This window comes from Parambassis ranga, chromosome 9 (genome assembly GCF_900634625.1).
Source record: "Parambassis ranga chromosome 9, fParRan2.1, whole genome shotgun sequence".
NCBI lineage: Eukaryota > Metazoa > Chordata > Actinopteri > Ambassidae > Parambassis > Parambassis ranga.
This window is the reverse complement of record NC_041030.1, coordinates 4,077,958-4,101,885: the sequence shown is the minus strand read 5'-3', so window position 1 is coordinate 4,101,885 and position 23,928 is coordinate 4,077,958. Positions and strand designations below refer to the sequence as shown.

Genomic DNA, 23,928 nt, shown 5'->3' with positions numbered 1-23,928 from the left:
GGTAAAGCTACTTTCAATATGACTTTTAATACTTTAGTTCTTACTTGTGTAGCTCCTCCCTCTCACTTAGGTGTTCAATTAGGTTGTATTGGGCTCACCTGGTTCCTTTATAAAATGCTACACTCCAGCAGCGTCTGGGTCGTGTTGTTTTATTTATGGCCATGGGTGGATGTATATATCTTCTTGTGGTATTATTACCTGGGTTTTTGCAAGGTGAGCCAGGTGTACATAAAATTGGCTTACATACAATTTTTCTTTTCATCAATGTGGTGATTTCATTGTCCTTTTCTTCTCACTTGATCCAAAGCAGTTGTCTCAGGTGGTAGCAGTCTGCTGAAGTGCAACATTGACTTTAAACGGTGCAAGGATGGCTCAGGGTGTGTCCCATACAGCCATGTGTGTGATGGAGAGGTGAGCTGTAAGGATGGGTCAGATGAAGAGGACTGTGAATCCAAATGCAGTGAAGGTACTGTCAAATGCAGGCATGCCATAAAAGTTTAGGTTGATAATACTTCATTCCAAATGCCTGTGTCACTTACAGATCACTTCCATTGTGCCCATGGGAACAAATGTATAGACAGGGACCAGGTGTGTGATGGTGTCCCTCAGTGTCAGGACCGCTCTGATGAACTGCACTGTGAGAGCCAAAAAGGCTGTGCCCACCACTGTGACAAGAGCCGCTGCCTGCCTGCAAACTATGTCTGCGATGGAGAAAGGCACTGCCTGGACGGCACAGATGAGGCCAAATGTGGTGTGTTGTAACGACCTTAAAGGCATCGGTGTCTTACTGGAGACAATCTATATGAAGCATGATGTATGTTAATCTTTTGTGGCATCTGCATTAGAGGACCAACAGGAAGAGGAGACCAGCGTGACCTCTGTGCCTGCTGCCTTTGTTGGGATATCGACTCCTATCAAATGTCCATTTGGATCCAAACCTTGCAGGGACAATTCAGATTGTGTGATCCATAATTACGTCTGTGATGGAGAAGCAGACTGCAAAGATGGCTCAGATGAAGAGGAATGCTCATCAGCTTGTGAAAAGGGTAACTCATTTGCATTACTTTGCACAACTTTACTGCCATCTAGTGAGCAGTTTTGGCTTCACATCAGAATCAAAATTCACAATCATGCACAATTTGGCTTGATGTTATGTACTGACACACTATGGCAGTGCAAAGTCATTCGTTTTGTCTGTCACACTGTCCCTCACTGCTTGACCTGAACCTTCTGTCCTCTGCAGACCAATTCCAGTGTGCCCATGGGAAGAAATGTATAGACAGGGACCAGGTGTGTGATGGTGTCCCTCACTGTCAGGACCGCTCGGATGAACTGTCATGTGACAATATGGACGGCTGTGGTCACCAGTGCGACAACAAGAGCCGCTGCGTTCCCAGCAGCTTCCTCTGTGATGGGGAAAGAGACTGCGTGGACGGCAGTGATGAGGCCAACTGTGGTATGCTGGAAGTTAATGTTCATTCAGATCTGCTTATACAGAGTCCTGTGTGATTGTATATTTGTCTTCCTTCCCTGTAGCTGACAAGGACTGTGGTGTAACTGAGTTTAAGTGCACCAGCGGGCAGTGTGTTTCAGCCATGATGCGCTGCGATGGGCACCCAGACTGCAGAGACCACTCGGATGAAGACAGCTGCACCAAAGCACCGGTCTGCTCCACCAAACACCGCTGCCCACAGAGCAAAGAGTGTCTGGTGCAGGAGTGGATCTGTGACGGAGACCAGGACTGCAAGGACGGCACAGATGAGAAGGTGGATGTTAGAGGCGGCGTCATTACGTTTGATGCATTAGTTTGGTTAATAACACAATAATGAATTTGGACCTCTCTAGGATTGTCCTGTGGTTCCACTGAAATGTGGCAGGTTTCAGTGGTCATGTACATCCAAAACAAAGTGTATCCCCACAGCCTGGCGGTGTGACGGCATGAAGGACTGTGATGATGGCAGTGATGAGACTGACTGTGAGTAATTCAAATGCAAAATGAGGCACTACAAGTGCTCCTTACGGACGTTTGTGTGCACTCACCAGGTGGGACGATGTCATGCCTCCCTCACCAGTTCCAGTGTGGCAGTAAGGAATGCCTGGATTCAGTCCTGGTGTGCAACGGAATAACCAACTGTGCCGATGGCTCAGACGAGGGAGGCAGCTGCAAGATACGCTGTACAGAGGCAGATAACGGGCGCTGTTCCCAGAAGTGCTACAGCACACCACAGGGGGTGGTGAGGATCATCTGTCCAAAATAAACCATTTTGTTAAACATGTAGATTAAGTTTAGGAACATGCATTAATGGGCTGTTATAACTGAGGGTAGATGTTTTTCTTTTGCATAGCGCTGTCACTGTGCACCAGGCTTCAGGCTCATGGAGGATGGGCTGACCTGTGCTGATATTGATGAGTGTGAAGGTCCGACACCGAGTGTGTGCAGCCAGCTGTGTATCAATACTCCAGGCTCCTACCAGTGTGACTGTCACCCAGGCTTTATAATGGAGGCAGAGAGACGTCACTGCAAGATTACGGGTAAAGCACTTTTGATACATATAGTGTTTAGTTGTTATGGAACTGTACTCTTCTTTTAACCATGTTAACAGTCACGTGCACTAAGACTAACTACATTTTTGTCTCATCCCTCAGATGAACCTTTCCTGTTGTCTTCAGTACAAACGGACCTCTACATGTATGGCTTACGTAGTGGCGGCCTAGACGTACTACCCTCCTCTGCCAAGAGGGCCATCCTGTCTCTGGACTATGACTGGAGAGAGCAGAAGGTCTTCTGGGTCAGTCTGGACACCGACACCATCAGGTGGTCCTCATTAGACCAAAAGACAACAGGGATTCTGATAAGAGGTTTGAGACACATCAGCTGGAGTATTGGAGTTACTCGTTGTCACCTTTAAGGCAGGAACTGCCTTTTTTTTCCCCCTGCAGGAGTCCGGGCTGATTATGTAGCTGTGGACTGGCTCGGGAGGAACCTGTACTGGATTGATGGAGTGAATAGTCAGATTGTTGCCATCAGCCTGTCAACAGCCTCTGTGGACTCACCAGATCACAGCATTATCCTGGATGAAGACCTGGATCAGCCTCGCTCTCTGGCCCTGCTGCCACAAAAAGGGTCGGTATGAATAAACTCCATTCTGCTTTGTTTATACTGACCGCTATTCAGAGTTTTAATTTTTCTACCAGGCTGATGTTCTGGACAGAGATCGGTAACGTAGTGAAAATCGAGCGTGCCGGGATGGATGGGTCGGAGAGAAGGGCAGTGGTGAACTCCAGTTTGGGCTGGCCGGGTGGTGTGGCTGTGGACACCTTCTCTGACAGAATCTATTGGACTGATGAAAGACTGAGAGCAATTGGCTCTTCTACACTGGATGGAGAAGACATTCAGGTATAATAATTTGGCAGGAGGAGTACTAGGTTTTTAGTACCCCTCATTAATGTTGAGCATGTTTAGAATGCTAGACAAAAAACATACAGCACATAGCTGAATAATAAATGCATTGTATTTGCCATTTTCAGATTCTAGAGATGAAGGAGACCACTAACCCATTCTCTGTGGCAGTGTTCAATGACGTGCTGTACTGGTCTGATGCAAAGAAGAGAGTGGTTCAGGCTGCTCATAAAATCTCTGGGAAAAAACGCCAAGTTCTCCTGAAAAGACCTAGACAGCCTTTTGCTGTGAAGGTGAGGAAATGTTTGACAACTGACTGGATTTTTTTTCCAGGTAAAGCACAGATAAGGACTGAAGGAAAAACATCTCACCTGACTTGGTTCCAGATCATTCACCCACTGCTCCAGATGGCCTCAGAGAACCCCTGTGAGAAGATGGACTGTCCCTTCCTGTGTGTGTTGGCCCCAGGACCCAGGGCTGTGTGCAAGTGTCCCTCTGGCCTGTTACTGACTGAGGATGGGCTGAACTGCTCCAGTGTGATCAATTCAGCATTCCTGCTGCTGTTATCTCCCTCCACTGTCACTCAGGTGTATCTATGCTGTATAAGCCTAATTTGTAAAATACTTGTATACTTTATAAAGAATGCATCTTTGCTTGTCCTGGGAAGGGTTAGATGAGAAGATTGTATGTTCTTTCTGTTTTTGTTTTTTAAAGTCACTGTGATCTCTGTAGATTTACCTGCAGTCCCACCTCGCAACAGCGCTGAAGGGCTGGCCTGAACACCTAGCTCTGCAGGTACCTAGTGTCAATGAAGCCACCATCATGGACTTCAGCTTACAAGAGCACACCCTGTACCTGACTGACGATGGCACCACCTCGCTCAGCTCTTTCAAGCTGAGGGACTCGAACTTGATCTCCCAAGGCCAGCTCCTCAAACTGCTGGGCGACACCATCACCGCCATGGCCCTTGACTGGGTAACGCGCAACATTTACTGGAGCAGCAACAAACAGCCCCGCCTACAGGTCACCTCCATCACCAGCGCATACACTGCTGTTCTCATAAAGGAAGGCATTGGTAGAGTGGAGTCCATTGCCCTCCATCCACCCAGTGGGAGGGCTTGTTTCACGAATCTGGTTCAGCAGGATACAGGATCGGTGGCTACAGTAGAGTGCGCCAACATGGATGGCGGTGAGCGAAGAGTGGTGTGGAAGGATGCTGCCCAGCCTGTATCTCTGGTCTTCTCAAGCAGTGGGGATACAGTTTACTGGGCTGACACTGGTGAGATCTTCTGACGTGTGTTTACTGTAGTTCCTACCGCAGGATGTTGGGCTATTCCTAAGGCTTGTACTTCTTCCAGGTTTAGGAACTATCGGCTCTGTCACGATTGATGCGTCTGAGTACAGAGAGTTGAAGACTGAGGATGGCCTGGCTGCTGTCGCTCTGAGTGATGGCACACTGCTCTGGATGACTGCTACTGGTAATGGCACATGTATTTACTTGGCATCTAATAAGACTACTTAGGAGGTGGTAATGATAGAATACGGTCATAGGTCCATTGCTATACCTTGCTGTAATGTAGCCAAGGTTTTCTGGTACATTGGTAACCTTTTCCAGACAAGACCAGGCTCTGGTACAGAGATGAACATCAGCAAAGCAGGCTGTGGTTTGAGGTCGGCACGCAGGTGGTCAGCTTGAAGGCCTTCAGCAAGTCCAGCCAGACTGGTATGAAACGGCCAGACCCCTCATTTATACAACTGCAAAACGCCACGTACATCATAATTGCTTACAACGATCTGCTTGTTTCCATCAGGTTCTAACCAGTGTTCAGACAGTAATGGTGACTGTGAGCACCTGTGCCTGGCTACCCCAGCAGGGCGGACATGCAAGTGTGCTCATGACCACGTCCCTGTGAACAGCACCCACTGCAGCCCGGAGCAGCGCTGCCCACCCGGCAGCAGGCTGTGTCTGGATCAACTCTCATGTCAACCTGTTGAGAAGTTCTGTAATGGACATGTAGACTGCCCTGACCACTCGGATGAAAACTGTGAGTCCTCATACCTAAGGGTGTCAGTAGTTTGATTCAAAAAGTACATTTTTATTATATAGATTAAGTTCAAATGATGAAATACTTACAGCATTTATATCATTTGATTGTGATGATTATGGTTTACAGGTAATTAAAAGCCCAAAATTGAGAATTGCATAAGACAGATAAAGATTTTTTATACAGAAATATTAGCCTTCTACCTCATAGATTGTGGGGGTGGGGTTCAGGTTTGCTGGCTGATCAATCACAGTAACATCAGTCATTTAACCAGCTTTTGGTACTTTTGGCAGTGTGGGGAGGAGGCAGTGCCACATTCTGCTGGAAAAATGAAATCAAGCTTGTCAGCAGCATGATACGCTCTAAGGTTTCCTGTTAAACAGCTGTGTTTAGGCTTCAGGAATCAAAGCGGACCAACACCAGCAGATGACATGGAGCCCCAGAGGCTCAGGAGTGGTTGACATGAGGAATGCCATTGAAAGGAAACCGTTAGAGCCGTATTTAGCCGATTAGAGTGACACTATTAGTTTACAATGTTTTTTGAGATGCTGATTTTGGGGTTTTTGTTAACCAAACCATAATCATCACAATCAAAAGACATAAAAAATTTTAAGTATTTCTCTGTGTGTGAACTGAATCTATATAATTTAGGAGTTTCACTTTTTGAATTGAACTACTGAAATAAAAGGGCTTTTCCATAATCTTCTAATTTATTAAGATGCACATGTACATTAGGTAAATAGGATGACACTTTATGGCTGAAACTCATCTGTTTTTTTTTTTTTCCCAGGTGTGCGTCAGAAGCAGTGGTCAGTAGCCGAGGTCTCTGCTCCCACAGAGCCTCGCAGCTCTTTTCCTTCTCCACTTCCTTCCTTTCCCATCTCTCCTGATTCTGAACTTCCGGGCCTCAACTCCAGCCTGAACATCAGCGATCAGCTCATGATACAGGACTCGAAGCTGTGCAGCCAGCAGCGCTGCAGTGGCAACGGCCGGTGTATAGAGATCGAAGGCGCCATTGCGTGCGCGTGTTCACTGGCATACAGCGGTGACTCCTGTCAGAACCACCTCCTGAAAACCATGCAGCGTCCCATCATCTACTGCGCCGCTGGTCTTTGTGCAGGGATCGTTGTCATATCTGTGACAGCAGTGCTGGTTAAGAGGAAGAAGAATGCTAACTTGAGGTAGTTCTGCTTTCAAAAGTCAAAGTCAGCTTTATTGTCAAATCTGCTATATGTGCTGGACATACAGAGAATCGAAATTGCGTTACTCTTCACTCCGCAACATATAACATAACTAAAGACTAAAGATAAATATAAAGTGTAAAAAAATGTACCTACAATGAGGCACACACAAAATACAAGGCACAAAATGAAGGCACAATGCAGAGTGCAAAAGATGTATAGTGCAAGACAGTGCAGTTGGCATAACGTAAACAGTCCAGGAATAGTTTAAGTTATAACAGCTTATATGAGACTGGTATGACATGACTAAGGTGCAAGAGAATGCACGGGGTAAAGTGGCTGGTGCACAGAGTTCCTTTTGGTAAAGTGGCTGGTACATCATTTTGACTTGTTACCACCAGTCTGACCATTAAGGCTGTAATATGGTGGCAGTGCTTTGAGCAAATGTGTTGTATTGTCACAACATTATAATGCACTGATGCAAAACTGAAACATTTTAGGACTTCATATTTCAGTCTCTTCGCAGCAAATTCAAACATTGGCATTCCTGTCCTTCCTTGCAGCAGCAGAGCTACTCCTGCAGCAGCGAAGGAAATGAGTATGAATGACCTGGAGAAGGTGGAGACCATCCCCAGTCCACAGACTGCTCCTCCGGACACAGAAAAATCCGAGGTGGAACTGAGAAACTACACACACCAGCAGGTTCCACTTTCTTTCTACACTTGTGGGACGGTCTGACGTTTCTTTCTTTCCTTTGCAGGAAGCGGTGTCTTCTGTGTACTGACGCTGATTTGTGGGCATGTGGCATTTTAAATAAAGGGTCTGTATTTTCCACGGTTTCATGTCAAGTTATTTCAGTAGTGTTTACTGCTGGTGAGACCACCACTGTTGTTGTTGGGGTTTTTTTTTCTTGTGTCACTGCACTGTGAGAGCTTGTTTTATTGATCTCAGTAGGAGATCTTGATGAATTCTGCCTCAAGCATTCAGTTCAGCTATTTATACACATAAAAAATACACAAGGCTGAGTGTTCCTGTTCAATTTTTTTTATTAAACCTATCATTTTAGGGATGCTGCTCAACATTTCTGGATTTTTTTTTGTAATTTAAGTTTTCCAATAGATGACCTGTAAACACTTTTTCATTTATGACTTTAGTACTTGTTGCTGAAGTGAATCTGTAATTGTTGACATGCTTATTGGTGCTAAATCTATCTAAAGATGGTAAACAGCCTTAGTTACTCAATTGTGGCTCAAGTGTTAAAACAATGTGGTGGAAATCAGAGTTCATCGGTAACAAATGAGTGTGACTATATAGTGGGATCAGTTAATGACATGATTATGGATTAAAACATCCATCAGCTTTTATTTAAACTTGAACTACAATATGAAAATGCTTTTACAAATAATGTAGTGACACAATTGTGTTTTGCTTAATACAAATGCATTTTTAATACAGGACCTTGACACTATTTGTGGCCTGAAAAACATATAAACCCACACAGTTGATATTAACTGAACACAAACGACTTGTTCTTATTAGCACATGGATTTTACATGCGTTTTTCCAGCTTGTGTATCTTTCGTTGCAGTCAGTCTAAGCGGTATGCGTCGTGAGATACTGCCATGAATTTCAGATGTATTTAAAGTCTAACCCAGATTCTTCCTATTGTCTGCACCAAAACCACAAAACACATGTTTATTTGGTTGTGAATGGGCACTTCTGGTGTAATTATTCTTTTGTTATCCTCAAAGAATTTATGAGGGCGTTAAATCAGCTGGCTGCCTTTGATCGGAGGAGTGAATCAGCTCGACTGCGTGTTGTACTGTAATTCAAGAACATAAATGGAATGATGGATTGGTGGAGTTTTACCCACTCTGCCATATATAAAGATGTCGAAGCCAGATGTGTCAGTCATTCAAGACTGCGAGGAAGTGAACATTTATTATCAGGCCTGATTCATTTTAGAATTTGTGTCCCAGAAGGTGAGAAGAGGATTCTCAAGGTAGGTTCATATTCATGCTGTTTGTTTAAAATTGTGACATGATATTCTTTTTAAGTCTAGACTTTTTGTTAGAAGTTTTTTAACGGGCCTTTGTCTTAGGATTAAATATTTCAGCTAAGGTGAGTAGTGACCTTAGTAGACAGCTCTCTGGTAAAATGTTAAATGTAAAAGCTTCACAATTTCTTTGTGAAGTGAAGAAGTGCACTTTATCTGTATTCCAGCAGTTTACCAGTGCTTATGGTTGCTTACAGGAAAAGCAGCAATGTCAGTTCTGTGGATCACCCTCTGCAGTGTCTTCATGGTGACTGCGGCGAAGTCTAAACCTGTGAGCAGTTCACTAACTCTGCTGCATTTTACTACTGCAGAATATTGTAACTAAAATTTGTAACACCCCCCCCCCCTTTTTTTTTTACATAAATCAGGTCTGTCTGAATGCAGGTGAGGATTCATCCAGCTCATCTGAGTCCAGTGAGTCCACTTCATCAGAAGAGACTGCCTCTCATGTTGGGCCTTCACAGGATCCTCTGCAGCCGGCGCTTACAGAGACAGACATGCCCTCTGAAGAGGAGACCAGCCCAGTGGACACTGGAGGGACAGAGTCGTCTCCACCCACTTCAGTCCTCCCAGACCCTGAAGACCCACAAACTTCCACTGACAATGATGCTTTACGCCTTTTGCCTGATGATCCTTCTTACAGCGCTCCTGGTGTAGACATTGCTCAGGACATGCCCGACTCTGATCCTGCACTTAATTCAGACACTGTTCTTGTTCTACCAGACACAGAGCCCTCGCTGCACCCAGGCCTGACACAAACTGATATCATCCTGGGTACAAGTCAACCACAAGTCACCAGCACTGCATACCAAGGATTTCCCCAAGGCACCACTCCACCATTTCCGACATTTTCCCTCAAACCAACACCTCTGTCATTCTTCACAGGCACACCCCTGCCAATCCCCATGGGAACAACCCTCACTGGTGTTCCCATTTGTTTCACTCTACAGTTAGAGACTGCTGAGCCGGATGCACCTAGAGGAGACGCCTGAGTAACAGAAGCAGTTATTCATCATTTACACAATGTTGAAATATCCTACACTGCACTCTTACTGCTTTCAGTGGTGGAACATGAAAGCTACATGTGAATACAATTAAAATGTTTCTACTAAAGTGCTGTTGAGAACACCTCAAATGTATTCATGAGCAGCTCAACTGAAACTGTGAACAAATGTCTCTTTTTTATCTTCAATCAAATGAATTGTTCAGACAGTGTTGTTTAGTAAAATGTTATTTAATTAATTTGTGATATACAGTCTCTATTAAGCTTAGTAAACTCAACATCTGCAAGTACCGAAGACAAAAAAAAATGATCCTGGAATTTATGGCCATTCATCATAGCAGCCATTGCAGAAATGTACAGTACTGGTAATGAGCAGTAGACACTGCAAGTGTTGCAGATGGAATCATGTCATGTGAATTTAACAATATAAACCGACATGAACATATTTCTAATGCAATATTGTAAACAGCAAAACAAATTGAAGACCCACACAGTAAATTTCAACCACATACAATTATATCATCATTGATGATAATCAAAATTCTAATAGATTTTGTTTTCCTGCATAACTGCCCTCAGAATTCTTCCCTTTTGCTTAATCTGTCTTTAATTAACAGAAGTTACAGTGTGACTCACCATTGTGTTGACTTCAGGCTTAAAGAGTTTATAACAAATTTGTAAATGAGAACATTTAACTGGTATGTAGTCCCAGATGGCCCCTTCATCACACCCAGTGCATTCTGGGATGGGTTCCAGTCCCAAAGAGCATTAGCAAGTACAGAAAATAGATTTTTTTAATATGTACAAACCAGAATTGTTGGCTCACCCTGCTGTTACACTAAACGTTACTACTGAGGCCTGGGAGATTCATGCTGGGGGTCCTGCTCCAGCTCTGTGTCTGTTTCCGTCTCATTCTCAGAGTCCTGCTCCTGCTCCTGCTCTTGCTCCTGCTGCTCTTGATGAGTCTGCTGGATGAGTCCTCCGTCCTGTGCTGTGTTGTAGGAGCCACAGCCGTTGCACTTCATCCCCAACACATGGAAAGGCACCATGCAGTGAGCTTGGCAGTCGTTACATATAATCTATATTGAGGAAGAGAAACAATAATCATTTTTGCTGAATGCTACAAATTAGACTGAGTGAAAAGCAAAAATGGACACACTTACTCTGACAGTAGTACCCTGGTATTCAGTGGGCATTGGAGACTGAGCGATCTCTTTGTCAATCTGATCCCAGTGGTCCTCCATGTTCCAAGCAGAGTGCATACACAGAGGGCAGCGGTATGCTCTGAAACAAATAGAACAATTGTAGAATCTCATTCAGTGCCCTGTAGCAACAAGGTTTCTCACACCACCTGTGGCTGACCGACTTCTGTAATAACATCACCTAACCCAGACTTATTATGGAACCATGGCAAACATAATTTAGCTGCAGTGATAGAGCGCATTACAGAACCTCCGTAGTCTTTTTTGTTTTGGTCATGCACCTGCATACCGATAGGGAAGTGTAGCTAAAACCAAGTGATTCAGGAGAACTCCTCCTGGGGGGAAAAGCCTACTCTGATTACAAAAAACAGAGCTGACAATGGTTTGACATTTACAAAACAAGCTGCAACAAGAACAAATTTACCCAACTTAACAGTTATCAGGAAGAAGGCTCATTATACATACCCTGTCCTGATCATGTCATCAAAGCAGGTCCTGCAGAGAACAAACAGACAAAAAATGTAACTTATGCTAGATACCTTATTACAAATTCTAATAAAAACCTTTTAATTTATTGTAATTGTATAATTTCTGTTTTTATTTTGCAGATATTTTTCTTTAAACATTGAACACACGGGAATAAATCTGTACATACATCCTAGACTACAAAAGGACAATCCTATAAATACCAGTATTCAGACAAGACAAGAGTCATACTTGTGCAAAAGATGGCCACATAGAAGAACATGAGCTCCAATTCTGGATGTGTGAATATCCTGTACCAAATAAAACACATCACAATGTCGAGAAAAGTTTACAGGCAAACACAAAGTCGCTCTTTCCTGATGTACACTGTTTTTACCTCCATACACACTGGGCAGTTCTGCCTTGACACATTTTCGACACACTGAAATATAACAAAGAATAGGTAGTTAAAGCACTGAAAACTTTGACTTGCGTATCAATAATAACACAAGTTGATGAGGGGGTTGTGAACTGGCACAGAGAAATAATCACCTTGTGGTTTCCTCGCAGATCCTGAGCTAAACACAGATTGCACTTCTGACAGTGGAAGTATTTTTCCCTGGGGCCAATCCTAAAGACATGACAGATTCAAAACTTAAAACAAGGAGTACTGCATTCCTCAGAATAACAAAACAAACATATGACCGAAACTGAGTTACTGTAACAAGAACAGATTTAGATGAAACTGCACATTCCACATAAAATAATACCTTCTGCTTAGTTATATAAAGACTCTGGTTAAACTCTTCACTATATCTCACCTGCATATTCCACAAGGCTGACAGTGGTACTGCTTCTTATCCTTGTCAAACAAGTGACAAATGTCACAGTAATACTCTCCAAACTGCGCATGACAATGCTGACACGTCTGCTGTGCCTAGACGAGTGAAGAGCATGTTTAATCCTCAATGTGAGCCACACACAACACATGCACACACGACATAAAGAACAAGCGGCTCGGTTACCTGCTGCAGAGTCTGACACTCGGAGCACATCACCTCTGTGACTTTAAACCGGTCCATCTGGTGGTTCTCCTCTGCATCGTGGCACAGCCGGCAGACATACAGTTTACCACAGCAAGGTGCCTGCAGTACGTAGAAACAAGGCGTTACAAGTTGATGATATATGTCAAACATAGACTTATCACAGGTTATGCCAATGCCTCCACGTAGCCTGGACAATACGATGTTAATGACAATGAATAATGTGTTTATATATTGGTATATAAAATACATTATTACAAGGTGTTTAATACTTAAATAAAACAAATAGCTAGTCCGTATGGCGTCCGACCACATGTTATGTGATTAAAAAAAAACAAATATTTATTAAACCTTAAAAGCCCCATCCCTCTCCAATGTTGTGTAGCAAACCGAGAAACAAATCAAAGACAGTAACGGTTATACGTTGTAGTTACTCGGCTAGCTAACTAGCCAGCTGTGTGTAATAGCTACCAGAGCGATACAGACGCACTGCTCGTTATAGCAAAGCGACAAAGGGTATATTCAAGGCCCGTATACCTCTGTTTTATATGAAAGGTAAATACACGCAAAATACTTCACAAATTCAACTCACTTTCAATAAGCAACTGCGTACATAATGCTCACAACCAGCAGGGGAAGCCATGTTTCCTCCAAAGTGAGGCTCTTCTTCGCGTGCAGTGCTTTCTTCTTCTTCTTCGTGAGTATTTGCGGTTCAGAAACAAACGTTAAACAGCACAACGTCACCCAGTGTATCCGACTGTAAAGCACAACTGTTCATTGATTGCTTGTGAAGGAAAACAGCGGGAAAGAGTCAAACTAAATTAAACAGTTTAAAATCTGTTTTATTAAGTAAAACATTAATGCTGATCTATAGATGAAATTCTAACATTAGGTCCCCTTCCTCCTACAGAGGAATTGTTTATTTTTTGAATATATCTATCCAACTCATGTTAATTATTATATGTTTTTATGTATGCACCAAGCACTAAGGCAAATTCCTAGTAATGTGAATCCCCATACTGACATGACACTTTTTTTCACTTTTATTTTGACTTTATTACTCAAAATAAGTGATGTTATACTATTTCATCACCTCGCCTTAATGGTAGGCGCTCCATCCCGTTCTTCTAACGGCGCCGCTGGTGTAGTGGTATCATGCAAGATTCCCATTCTTGCGACCCGGGTTCGATTCCCGGGCGGCGCACGTTATTTTGGCCAATAAATAAACTACTAAATATAATCATAAACACATATTTGTTGAACCTGATGTAATGGAAACAATTCTAACAACATAATTAAAATGTACACTTTACAGGCGTTTTCACATACAAGCCATCCCCAGATGTGTCGAGCTAGTATTTTCCCTAACTAACACATTAAGACACACGAACTGGTAAAATATAATTCCACAGATCTCTGCAAAGTGAGTCTAAACTGCCTGTGTGCGCAGCTCACGCCATACAGATGTGGAGGCACATCTTTGTGTAGGAGCAGGAGCGCTTGATTTTGGCTTCATTACAGCGCGCAGGTTGACGCTGCTGACGCCGCTCCTCCGCCATCTTCAACTTCCTATTGTTTGCATCAGACTGTCTGCGGTGTGTGTGAGAGCAGTATCGGCCACGGATTTATTATTAAATAGAATATATAGCCTTAACGTTCGCGGTCGCTCACGTCCAGCACAAACCATTTGTATGTCATTGGATTAAAGGCCTCTCAGGACGCGACCACTAAACCTTGATGATGGAGGACGATCAACCCAAAACCTTGTGAGTAACAGTGGCTCTGTCTATGTCCTGGAATGGAAAGGCTTCGTCTAGTACAGCGCGTCCGAAATGTTTCCACGTTGTTGTTTCAATTAAAAACTAAAACAATGTCATTCTCTCACACACAATTACTTAAGTTGCATTGTTGTTTAATGTCGATATTTCTATAACTAAGTGTGGTACAACAAAAAGAAGCGTCGTTATGAACATGAAGTTGATTTTGCTATATAAATAGACGGAACCGTAAGTCGCCTGAAAATGAAACTGAGTGGCTAGCTACTGCTATCTAAAGATGCTAATACACCTAGCATCTAACTTATTTTAAAATGCAAACGTTTTCTTATAAACTCGTTTGTTTTACACACACTGCCAGCAATAGAAAGGCATAAAGAAGGCTTTGGTGAGGAATGATTAATGCTGTGAAGTACTTTTAGCTGCCAACACTCTTAGTCTGAGGCCCGTTTGAACCGGCTAGCAGTGTCTTTAGCTAGCTAGCTAGCTAGCTGGCAGACAAGCCACGTCAACGCTCGGAGAGACGACACGGGACAGCTCCAGTGTAGGGGGTGACCATACTTGACTTGTTTGTGTAAAACACGGACAATCGTTTGTAGTATTTATTACTATTTTCTGAATAATTTTATGTTGATATAAGGAATTGTTGTGGGTTGTAGCTAGCCCTGTGAACTAGCCTTTGTTTGCATGCTACTTCCTGTTTGACAAAAGACTCAGTTCCCTCATCTTTTCTTCTTTGCAGGTATGTGGGGAATCTGTCCAGGGATGTCACCGAGCCGCTCATTCTGCAGGTTTTCACACAGATAGGACCCTGCAAGAGCTGTAAAATGATAGTTGATGTGAGTGTTACTCCTTTTGATATACTTTAAATGGTTTGACAACAGGAGTCTGAAAGGTTAATTCAAAATATAACAAGTGGCCCTTGTCGCCTTCAGTGATTGAAATAACTTCATACCAAACTTGTTTTCTCATTGACAGACGGCTGGAAATGATCCATACTGCTTTGTGGAGTTCTATGACCACAGGCATGCTGCTGCCTCATTGGCAGCCATGAATGGAAGGAAAATAATGGGTAAGGTAAGCTATCGTGTCTACAGGGTGAGTGGGGATGGGAACTGTGTGTTGTGTGCTTTGTTTAAATAAAAATAAAAGTCGCCTCTCTGCATTTATGTTCTATAAAATGGCTAGAGTTCTAGATTAGGAGAGAAAATTGCTGGAAACAAAGATCTTGAACATTTCAGATGATCAAGAAGATCAGGAACGGTCAGGAAACATGATGTGCTGTTGTGCTTTGTAAGTGCTATCTGCTCTTATGCAGCTTAAATGGTTCAAGCAAAGTCAGGATAAAGTGGTTATCTAGAACAGCAGAGCAAACCATTACCTTTTTAATCTGCATCATTTAAAAGACCACTGGGCCTGATAAAATTATATTAAAATGTGCTAGATAGTGTAATGAGTTCAGTCTGAGGACATGAAATCCAAATGGCTGTGGCACTGAACTAAGCAAACACTCTAGGTGAGCTGTATTCTAATATATTTGCATTTATTGTTATTGGCTAATGTCTTTTATTAAATTGCATAGATGCCTCCTGTTTTATTATACCAATGGTTTCTGTTAAAATAACTGAAAACTAAAGATTTGATAATCCATATTTACGGGTTTTGTTACTTAAACCGCTTAAAGGGAGTGTTAAGGGGAAACGGCACATTAATCTGACATCTGATTGTACATTCCTTTTTACTTTGCTGTTAAGTTCTTCACATTTACAGTGGAGATCACTAAATGATGTAAACATACCCCACCTGGCTTGTTCTTTCTCTGCCCTTCTCTGCAGGAGGTCAAAGTCAACTGGGCCACAACGCCAAGTAGTCAGAAAAAAGACACAAGTAGTAAGTATGAGGGCTTTGCACCTTTTGTTATTAAAACGTTTGATTCAGTCCAGACATGTTGATAAACTGGAAAGATAGAAGATCACATTACACGAGACATTTAAGTGCATTTCACTCCAGACAGGAAGTAACGGTGGACATGGCGCTGTGAGTTTGCATTGTAACATATTACATGCTATTCTTTCCTGCAGATCACTTTCATGTCTTTGTTGGAGACCTCAGTCCAGAAATAACCACAGAAGACGTCAAAAATGCCTTTGGTCCATTTGGCAGGATATCGTAAGTGTTGCATTGATTTTTACTGTAATTGTATCATGTCATAAAGCATTAAAATATTTACATCCCGGCAGAGTAAGCAGTGACCTGTTTAGGACATTGGTTTTTCTTCCAGAATATCCAGCTCCTGGTGGTCTAGACCTTATTAACACTTTCCTAAAACTGACTTCTTTCCTCATCTGTTCATTCATAAAAGTACCTAACCAGAGTTTCTATAGTGGCCTTATCTAAAACCAGCTGAAGCTCAGTAACAGTCCGGTATATGGCTGCTGTAAGATTCAAGATTCAGAGTGTTCATTGTCGTATGCACAGTAAGGAAACAGGTTTCCCTGTACAATGAAATTCTTACCCTGCCATCCACACCGAATGCCATTTAAGATTAAGGTATAATAAACAGAATCATTTAACAAAATAAGCAATTGAGGAGAAGCTGTTAGCCAGCTAGCTTTGCTATTGTTAATGCTACGTGATTGAGACACATGTAATGACATTTGACACATATTTCTGTGCAGTCTTTTCAATGCACAGTAAACAGGGAAAGCTTTTGTCCTGAGTCACATATCATGTGATTGGCACTTAACCTTTAAAGAGCGCATGGATCAAATTAGTTTGAGTAAAAATGGACTCAAAATACAGACTGTGCTGTAATTGTTGTACCAGGAAATAATGTGTTGTGCATTCCTGCCGCATTCCACTAAAACATGGTGGTTGATAGAAGAAACTTGTAGGTTTACTTCTGAGTTCTGAGTGGGCCTGAGCAGAGATTTAAGATTTCATTTGAGACAGTTTAAAGTTTAATCATCAATTTATTAACCAAACATACTTAAGTTGTTTGATCAAGTCATTAAAACAAATGGACTCCTGTTTCTTAAATGTGATTATTCCCTAGTTTTGGCCAACCATGAAACTCAAGACAAAATGGATATTGTGAGGAATTTTTCTTTTTTCCACCCTAAAAACTTCACAAATGATTAATAGAACCAATAATCAGCAGATTAGTTGACACTTGACAGAATAGACCTGTGTTGTCCTACATGTTTCTGATGTGCTGCTATGGTCTTATTGTCCACAGAGATGCTCGTGTTGTGAAAGACATGGCCACAGGGAAATCTAAAGGCTATGGCTTTGTGTCTTTCTTCAACAAATGGGTACGCAAGCATCATCGTGCTAATACTCCTTGCACATTTATGAAATTAGGCTCCAGGTCAAGGGAATAACAAGGTGTGTTCTTTCTTCTAGGATGCAGAAAACGCCATTCAGCACATGGGGGGTCAGTGGTTAGGAGGCAGACAGATTCGAACTAACTGGGCCACACGAAAGCCTCCTGCCCCAAAGACCACCCATGAAAGTGAGTTGTGAAAAATATATGCATGCACGCAAATAATTAGTGCTTTGTGGAGTGGCACATTCACAGTAGCACTCTCTTCTTCTCTTGCCAGATAACTCTAAGCACCTATGCTTTGATGAAGTAGTGAATCAGTCCAGCCCCAGTAACTGCACTGTGTACTGTGGAGGAGTCAGCACAGGACTGACAGGTACTTACAACCATTTTTACAGCAATCAATCAAGAGTAAACATCTTAATAAAGAATCACTTGCTGACAAAGAATATTTTGTTAACATAATAAAGTAATGGATGCTTGGATATCAAAACGTATGGAAGGTTCTTCATGACACTTCAACCCATATAAAACTGTATGTAACATTTACTTCCTGCTTTGCTTTCAGAGCAACTGATGAGACAGACATTCTCTCCATTTGGACAAATCATGGAAGTCAGAGTGTTTCCAGACAAAGGCTATTCATTTGTCAGGTGGGTCAAAACATTCCTCTTTCAAGAGCACATGATACCGATGCTAACTATAGTTCACTGTCATATTTGAAGGTATCAGTTGCATGCATCATATCCACTTGTGAGTCTTTTCACTGTTGCTGTGAAATGGGGGTGATGATTCCCTCTCCCTCTCCCTCTGTTTTGTCCAGGTTTAACTCCCATGAGTCAGCAGCCCATGCCATTGTGTCAGTGAATGGCTCTTCAATAGAGGGCCACATAGTCAAATGTTCCTGGGGTAAAGAGACCCCGGACATGATGAACTCAATGCAGCAGATGTCCATGCCCCAGGTAAGGATGCATGCAGTGTAAATTCTGTTTGATGAATGCAGCATTTAGGTACCGATTAAAACCAAAGTCTGTGTCATTAAGTCCAACTTTACATGCTGTACCCTGCAGCAAAACAAGATGGGCTTCGCTGCTCCCCAGCCCTATGGCCAGTGGGGCCAGTGGTACGGCAATGGGCCCCAGATCAGCCAGTACGTCCCCAATGGGTGGCAGGTCCCCACCTACGGTGTCTATGGCCAGGCCTGGAACCAGCAGGGCTTCAAGTAAGTAGCACGGTCTGCACAGCGCTCCCCCTTCACCGCCTCTTCCTCCTCCTCCAACTTCATCAGAGTTCCCCTTCAAGACCGGGGCAGCGAGAGCCAGCTTTGGCCACAGAAGGGAGCTATGGCCTCCCTCTCTCCCATCTCATCTTCTTCCTCCTCAACTTACGAAGATTGAGGGGGAAAAAAGCATACACACACACAGAACTATCTGAAGTTTTCATTTTGTTATTAATCAGCGTGTCATCATTGCTTACTGTGCACAGCAGATCCTAGTACCTGAAGGCTTTTGTCCCAAAATGTTATGTTACTTTCATTTACAGCCCATGATAGCTCCAAGCAGTTCATATCTTTCTTAAGGCAAATAAATGCAACGTTTTGAATTTCAATCATTTCAAGATTAAAAACTAAATTGATTTAACTCAAAAACATCTATATGCTCAGAGTCATGTTTTCACACCTAGGCACAGCATGCTGAAGAAGAATGGCTCTCCCTTTGTGTAAGATTGCCTAGTGTGTTTAGAACTACTACGTACTTCTTTAAGGCTCTTCAGTTGTTTTTCTGTTGTAGTTTCTTACATTATTTTCTTTTGAATTCATTTTACTGGTGATTTGATTTGTATACCACAGTGAGACATGTCAAATATCAGTTGTAGGTCATCAGGTTTTGTTTTATGTAGACAGACTATGTATGCTGACAGTCCCACATCCTTGGTGAACAGCTGTGTCGATAGACTGTGCTTGATGATCAAATGTACAGTGAATGCACAATTCCTAAGACAGAGGCTCGGCCTCTCTTGACTTGAAATTTGAAGATAAAACCTTAGCCTGTATAAGCTGTCTAATCTCCACACTGAACTTTAGTCTTAGGCCTGAATGAGAAAAGTCTTTATATACATCATGTGAATTAGGTAAGAAATGTATGACTTTGTTATACTTTGTGGCCAAATATATAAAAACAAATGAAGATGGTCTACATGTTTTACAGTGTGGCTCATTACTCTGCAGGCTGGTTACAGCTGCTTTATGTTTATCAACAGTTGGGTGGGGGGGTATAGAGGAATATTTAGCTTGCTGCGCTTAGCCTGTACGCTCTTTGTCTGCTTGTCCACCCATATATAATCAAACACCACTTTTCTTTGGTTCCTCCAAAGAATTCTACACTTTCTATTTTTTTTGCTAGCTTGATTATTAGCCAGCCTTCCTCACAACCTCTGATAACTCTGTTTGCCTTCTTATTCTGATACTAGCCTGTCCAGATTCTAGTAGCTCTAATACAAACGTCCTTTTGGCTCCCTTTCGCCTTGTCTCCTCTAACCTGCTGGCATTTTGTCTTTTTCTCTCTCTCTGTCTCTCTCTCTCTCTGTCTTTACCTCGTTTTTTTGCAGTCATTTACCGGCCAGTGCTGGGTGGACTGGCATGAGCCCCATCAGTAACGGTGGGGTTATGGAGCCTACACAGGGATTGAATGGGACTATGCTAGCCAACCAGCCCGGTATGGGAGCCGCAGGATACCCCACACACTGATAAGTGGGCAGGGTGGGATATTTTTTTTTTTCCAACCATCAGCCTCTAATTGGCTGTACGGTGCCCCGCGGGGCTGTGTAACACCGCCTCCATTTGTGGCAGGACTAAGACTTTTTACTGGGATGTGGAACCTAATGAGAAGGTTGACGTCTGAGAGATGTAAATGGGATTTCATTGGGGAGGGAGGGGGTTGAGGTAACGGGAGCCAGGGAGCAGTGATTTGACCCACACAGGTATTCACACCCTTTGTGGTAGGCAGGACTGGCCACGAACCAGGGCTCTTACCATTTTAAGTTAACTGTAAATGAGTATAAACTGTAAAAGAGACACTTTTGGAATTTTCTTTTCTGGGTTTTACAAATTGCTTCCATTTTCACATCTTCATAGACAGCCGCTGAGAGGTCTGTCATTTTTTTTTTTTCAAAGAAACTGTTAAATTCTGAGTCATGCTAAGTTATAAACATCAGTTCTTATTTGAGGAATGGAAATCAGTTTAATTTGTTCTCATTTTCTCTTGGATTAAAATCAATTGCAGGGATTGTTGCCACTGCTGTTTCTCTGTAAGGGCAGATAAATATTGCACAGTTTTTCCTCTCTTGTACTTGCTAGACAAATTTGACTACCAAGAGTGTTTCCTTCTTTTTTTTTTGCATTCCATTTCTCCTTCATATCTTTCAAGACAGCCTCAAATCTTTTCGCCATGTGTAAATAACCATTCATTTGAAACAATGTAAGTAAAATGCTACTGTTAACTGTGGGTGCTTGCTTCCATTTTTTGTTTTGTTTTGATAACTCGACAGTTAACTCCAACATTGTACGTAGCAGAGTGGCGCTATCAAACGTGACACTGGCACAGTGCGACACACGATTCTTCCATGCAGGGATAAATGGCATTGCCATGCAGTGCATATTTAAAATTTAACACAATTCAAATGTTGAGAGGTCATCATGTTTGACACTTCTGATGTTTTTTAAATATCTATTGAAACTGCAGTATTTTATATCAGAAATCTGAGTGAATTCAACCTTTACACTTGCTCTTTTTTCCAGAGAAATTGGGAGGCCTACATTGTAACTGTTGCCTTATAGAGCTGGTTTCTTTTAGCTGATAAGATACTCTTTTTAATTAGGCAGTGCCTACAGACCCTTTTGTTTAGAAAGGTGTTAGCCCTGAGAACTGATGACTCTGCTACTGTAATCAATGTTTTCTTGCTTTGTCCAATTAAAATGCTAATGCACATAAACCACACTTTGTGTTTGTATCCTTTCTTCAGGGAAATGTGTTTAATGTACTATATAGATGATTAAATCATAAAATACACATGAGAACTGAATTCCAGAGGTCCAAAATAAGACTGTTGATACTTACATTGCAAGTAAAAAATAGCTTTAAATGTGTTTATAACAATTCCATTTTAATAAAATGTCTTAATATTAAAAAATGCTGCAAAAAAGCACCAAAAAACATGTATACAAGAGACACTTCCAGCTGCCGGTAGGTGGTGCTATGGCTCTATCATCATATTAGCACATCTATCTGTTCAGACTCTGATGCTCAGCAGTACTGTAAGTACTGTCATTTTGTCCACATTGGATGAAGCATGTGTCTGGTACTGCAAACAATTACACAGTTATTTCCTGTGTAATGGTGAAGGGTCAACTTTGTGGCAGTGCCCTGGCTACACCGTCATACTCTCGAAAGAGTTTCGGGATGCTTCTATTCCCTATGGTGTCCTGAGTGGACACAGTGAAGTTCAGCTTAATTGGTAAAATTGTCATGAGGAATTTTGTAGGAGGGGCAGAAATAGGCAAAAATAACCACAAAATTGTAGATGGAAGACTTCCTGTTGGGTTTGGAGGGGGCGGTCCAAGAGACTTTTTTGTGCGACTGGAGGTGATACATACGTGTACCAACCAGGGTTGTACAAAATTCAGAATTGAGTTGAGAATGGCCCCTAAATTCTAATTCAATTTATGAATTTGAATTTGAATTGAAAATTCAAACAGGAAGCAGAATTGCAATTTTAAATTTAAATTGCAGGAAGTGGATGCCATGAAATTCAAAGAAATTCATGATATAAAATTAAGGTAAATTTAACAATGAAGTTTTACAGTATATATTACACATGAGTGCAACATGGATTTCATACAGATATTATTGTATGGACTTTATGTACACAAGACCCTTTTCTTTTTCTTTTTTTTTTTTTTTTACACAAATTAACTTTAAAAATATGCTCTATAAAACAGATTGTTAAAATTGTAATACTTTGAAATTGTGGAAAATGATAGGACAGCACTTCATTTCCCAGAATACTTTGCTGTATCCAAGTTTTCAAAATGGTTGTCCAAACATTTAGGCCATTTTGTTTGGAGTACACTGATGAAATAAGCTGATTGAGGGCCAGAGCTGGTTTGTACTTTTGTTTTTGTAATATGCAAAATGATGAACACACGTGGGAGGATATTTAGTGCTGCAGGCAAGATATTTTTGCCATAGCGATGCCGCCTTAATGACAAAACATTTGAGGAACTGTTGACCATTAGATGCAACGTTACCCTGTAAAGCAGCATACTTTAATAAATGATAATCGTATTGACCAAAACATTGTTTCATTTCATTACTGTGAAATGTACAGCATTGCTAATTATTCAACATTAAGGGATTGATGCTTAATGTTAGTGTCTCCATCTGGAAGAAATAATGTTTAAAGTATCACACTCTCACTGATATGCGATAAGAATGAATTTCTCTGAATTACAATGAAATCAATTCCACTTCCTGTAATTAGAATCCAAATTAAATTCAACATCCTGTAGGGTGGAGTCCATTCAAATTCAAATTCATTATTGAATTGAATTAAAATCTGAAATTCTGATTTTGCAAAAAACAATCCTGATGTGTACTGATTATCAGAATCCTACACAAAACTGAACAGTAGAGCAGATAGAAACACCTACGATAACAACACATTATGTGCAGCCAGTAGGTGGCGCTGTGCTGTGCCTGAGTACTGTACTGTATGACAAGCTTTCAAGGACTGATTATACATGTTCCTTTTGGGGGTCAGACAAAAACACAGAAGTTATAGTAACCTCGCGACGCTCCAGAAGCACACGGCCCGTGGCGTGGATTCAGCCTGTAGGAGTCACGAAGAAGAGCCCAGCTAATGGAAGCTAACTGTTAGCTACATGCTAAAAACAAGCCCTTTCGGGCTAGTCCATTCTGCGTGTTTACTTCATGGACAAACAAGCAGGAAGTGTAGAGATTTGTGGCTTTGTTTAAATGGTTTTTCTTTCTTTTAGTAAGACTTTAAAAAACGGAGTTATATTTAGCTGCATCGGGCTGAAAGAAGTACTGCGGTAAGACTCAGGGTTTAGCTCTCTTCTCTGCACATATGAACTTTTTAATTAGTTTGTGAGTGTTATAATTTTAGAGGAACTATATTTGCATATCGCAGTAATCAGCCAACGGGAACAGAACACTATTGGAATAATAAATAAAAAATAAATATAATAAATAATAAAAAAACAAACCCAAACAAAGACTCTGACATCTGCCATTTTTTAAACAGTTCGGACTGATTATATGAACATTTTTCCACCTATAAGTGCTGAGAACCCCAGTAGTGTATTTAAAACATTAAGGTGATGAGCAATCATTGTTTCCATCAAGAGAGCTCTGTT

General features: G+C 41.8%; 3 protein-coding genes and 1 non-coding gene across 5 annotated transcripts; 3 read left to right on the top strand and 1 right to left on the bottom strand.

Moving 5' to 3' along the window:
* The first annotated feature begins 159 nt into the window (after nucleotides 1–159).
* lrp13 (low-density lipoprotein receptor related-protein 13) lies at nucleotides 160–7,445 on the top strand. The gene is made up of 21 exons (XM_028413328.1): nucleotides 160–213; nucleotides 311–466; nucleotides 542–751; nucleotides 846–1,046; nucleotides 1,244–1,456; nucleotides 1,537–1,766; nucleotides 1,846–1,975; nucleotides 2,044–2,234; nucleotides 2,346–2,532; nucleotides 2,647–2,859; nucleotides 2,941–3,124; nucleotides 3,196–3,397; nucleotides 3,529–3,693; nucleotides 3,787–3,987; nucleotides 4,133–4,679; nucleotides 4,759–4,878; nucleotides 5,016–5,123; nucleotides 5,212–5,445; nucleotides 6,236–6,626; nucleotides 7,190–7,298; nucleotides 7,387–7,445. Exons 1-21 carry the CDS (start codon nucleotides 162–164, stop codon nucleotides 7,408–7,410), a joined length of 4,068 nt encoding a protein of 1,355 aa, XP_028269129.1. The 5' UTR covers nucleotides 160–161; the 3' UTR covers nucleotides 7,411–7,445.
* Nucleotides 7,446–9,999: 2,554 nt separating this feature from the next.
* On the bottom strand, nucleotides 10,000–13,062 carry rchy1 (ring finger and CHY zinc finger domain containing 1). 2 transcript variants are annotated; one of them, XM_028414436.1, is made up of 9 exons: nucleotides 12,988–13,062; nucleotides 12,378–12,497; nucleotides 12,174–12,289; nucleotides 11,905–11,983; nucleotides 11,750–11,794; nucleotides 11,605–11,663; nucleotides 11,353–11,382; nucleotides 10,849–10,969; nucleotides 10,000–10,764 (listed from the first exon to the last, which is right to left on the bottom strand). In XM_028414436.1, the coding sequence occupies exons 1-9, from the start codon at nucleotides 13,036–13,038 to the stop codon at nucleotides 10,534–10,536; spliced, it is 852 nt and encodes a 283-aa protein (XP_028270237.1). In that variant the 5' UTR covers nucleotides 13,039–13,062; the 3' UTR covers nucleotides 10,000–10,533. The 2 variants fall into 2 exon arrangements, with proteins under 2 accessions (XP_028270237.1, XP_028270236.1); XM_028414435.1 differs by having other exon boundaries at nucleotides 13,009–13,035.
* Nucleotides 13,063–13,528: 466 nt separating this feature from the next.
* Nucleotides 13,529–13,599, top strand: trnag-ccc (transfer RNA glycine (anticodon CCC)). The gene has a single exon. It is a non-coding gene; the product is annotated as a tRNA-Gly (tRNA).
* Nucleotides 13,600–13,941: 342 nt separating this feature from the next.
* On the top strand, nucleotides 13,942–21,490 carry LOC114441217 (TIA1 cytotoxic granule-associated RNA binding protein). Its single transcript, XM_028414020.1, has 12 exons — nucleotides 13,942–14,161; nucleotides 14,913–15,009; nucleotides 15,149–15,247; nucleotides 16,006–16,060; nucleotides 16,252–16,339; nucleotides 17,409–17,484; nucleotides 17,576–17,684; nucleotides 17,776–17,871; nucleotides 18,064–18,148; nucleotides 18,319–18,457; nucleotides 18,566–18,717; nucleotides 20,103–21,490. Exons 1-12 carry the CDS (start codon nucleotides 14,133–14,135, stop codon nucleotides 20,239–20,241), a joined length of 1,164 nt encoding a protein of 387 aa, XP_028269821.1. The 5' UTR covers nucleotides 13,942–14,132; the 3' UTR covers nucleotides 20,242–21,490.
* The last annotated feature ends 2,438 nt before the right edge of the window (nucleotides 21,491–23,928 follow it).

Bases quoted from the DNA above. Each gene is read 5' to 3' on its own strand.
- lrp13 (XM_028413328.1), top strand. From the start codon at position 162: ATGGGTGGATGTATATATCTTCTTGTGGTATTATTACCTGGGTTTTTG. The intron at 4,879-5,015 runs GTAATGGCACAT...AACCTTTTCCAG, and splicing joins GCTCTGGATGACTGCTACTG to ACAAGACCAGGCTCTGGTAC. The intron at 7,299-7,386 runs GTGGAACTGAGA...TTTCCTTTGCAG, and splicing joins CGGACACAGAAAAATCCGAG to GAAGCGGTGTCTTCTGTGTA.
- rchy1 (XM_028414436.1), bottom strand. From the start codon at position 13,038: ATGGCTTCCCCTGCTGGTTGTGAGCATTATGTACGCAGTTGCTTATTG. The intron at 12,290-12,377 runs GTAACCGAGCCG...TCACTCGTCTAG, and splicing joins AGTGTCAGACTCTGCAGCAG to GCACAGCAGACGTGTCAGCA. The intron at 11,664-11,749 runs GTAAAAACAGTG...TATTTGGTACAG, and splicing joins ACTGCCCAGTGTGTATGGAG to GATATTCACACATCCAGAAT.
- LOC114441217 (XM_028414020.1), top strand. From the start codon at position 14,133: ATGATGGAGGACGATCAACCCAAAACCTT. The intron at 18,149-18,318 runs GTGGGTCAAAAC...TGTTTTGTCCAG, and splicing joins AAAGGCTATTCATTTGTCAG to GTTTAACTCCCATGAGTCAG. The intron at 18,718-20,102 runs GTAAGTAGCACG...GTTTTTTTGCAG, and splicing joins TGGAACCAGCAGGGCTTCAA to TCATTTACCGGCCAGTGCTG.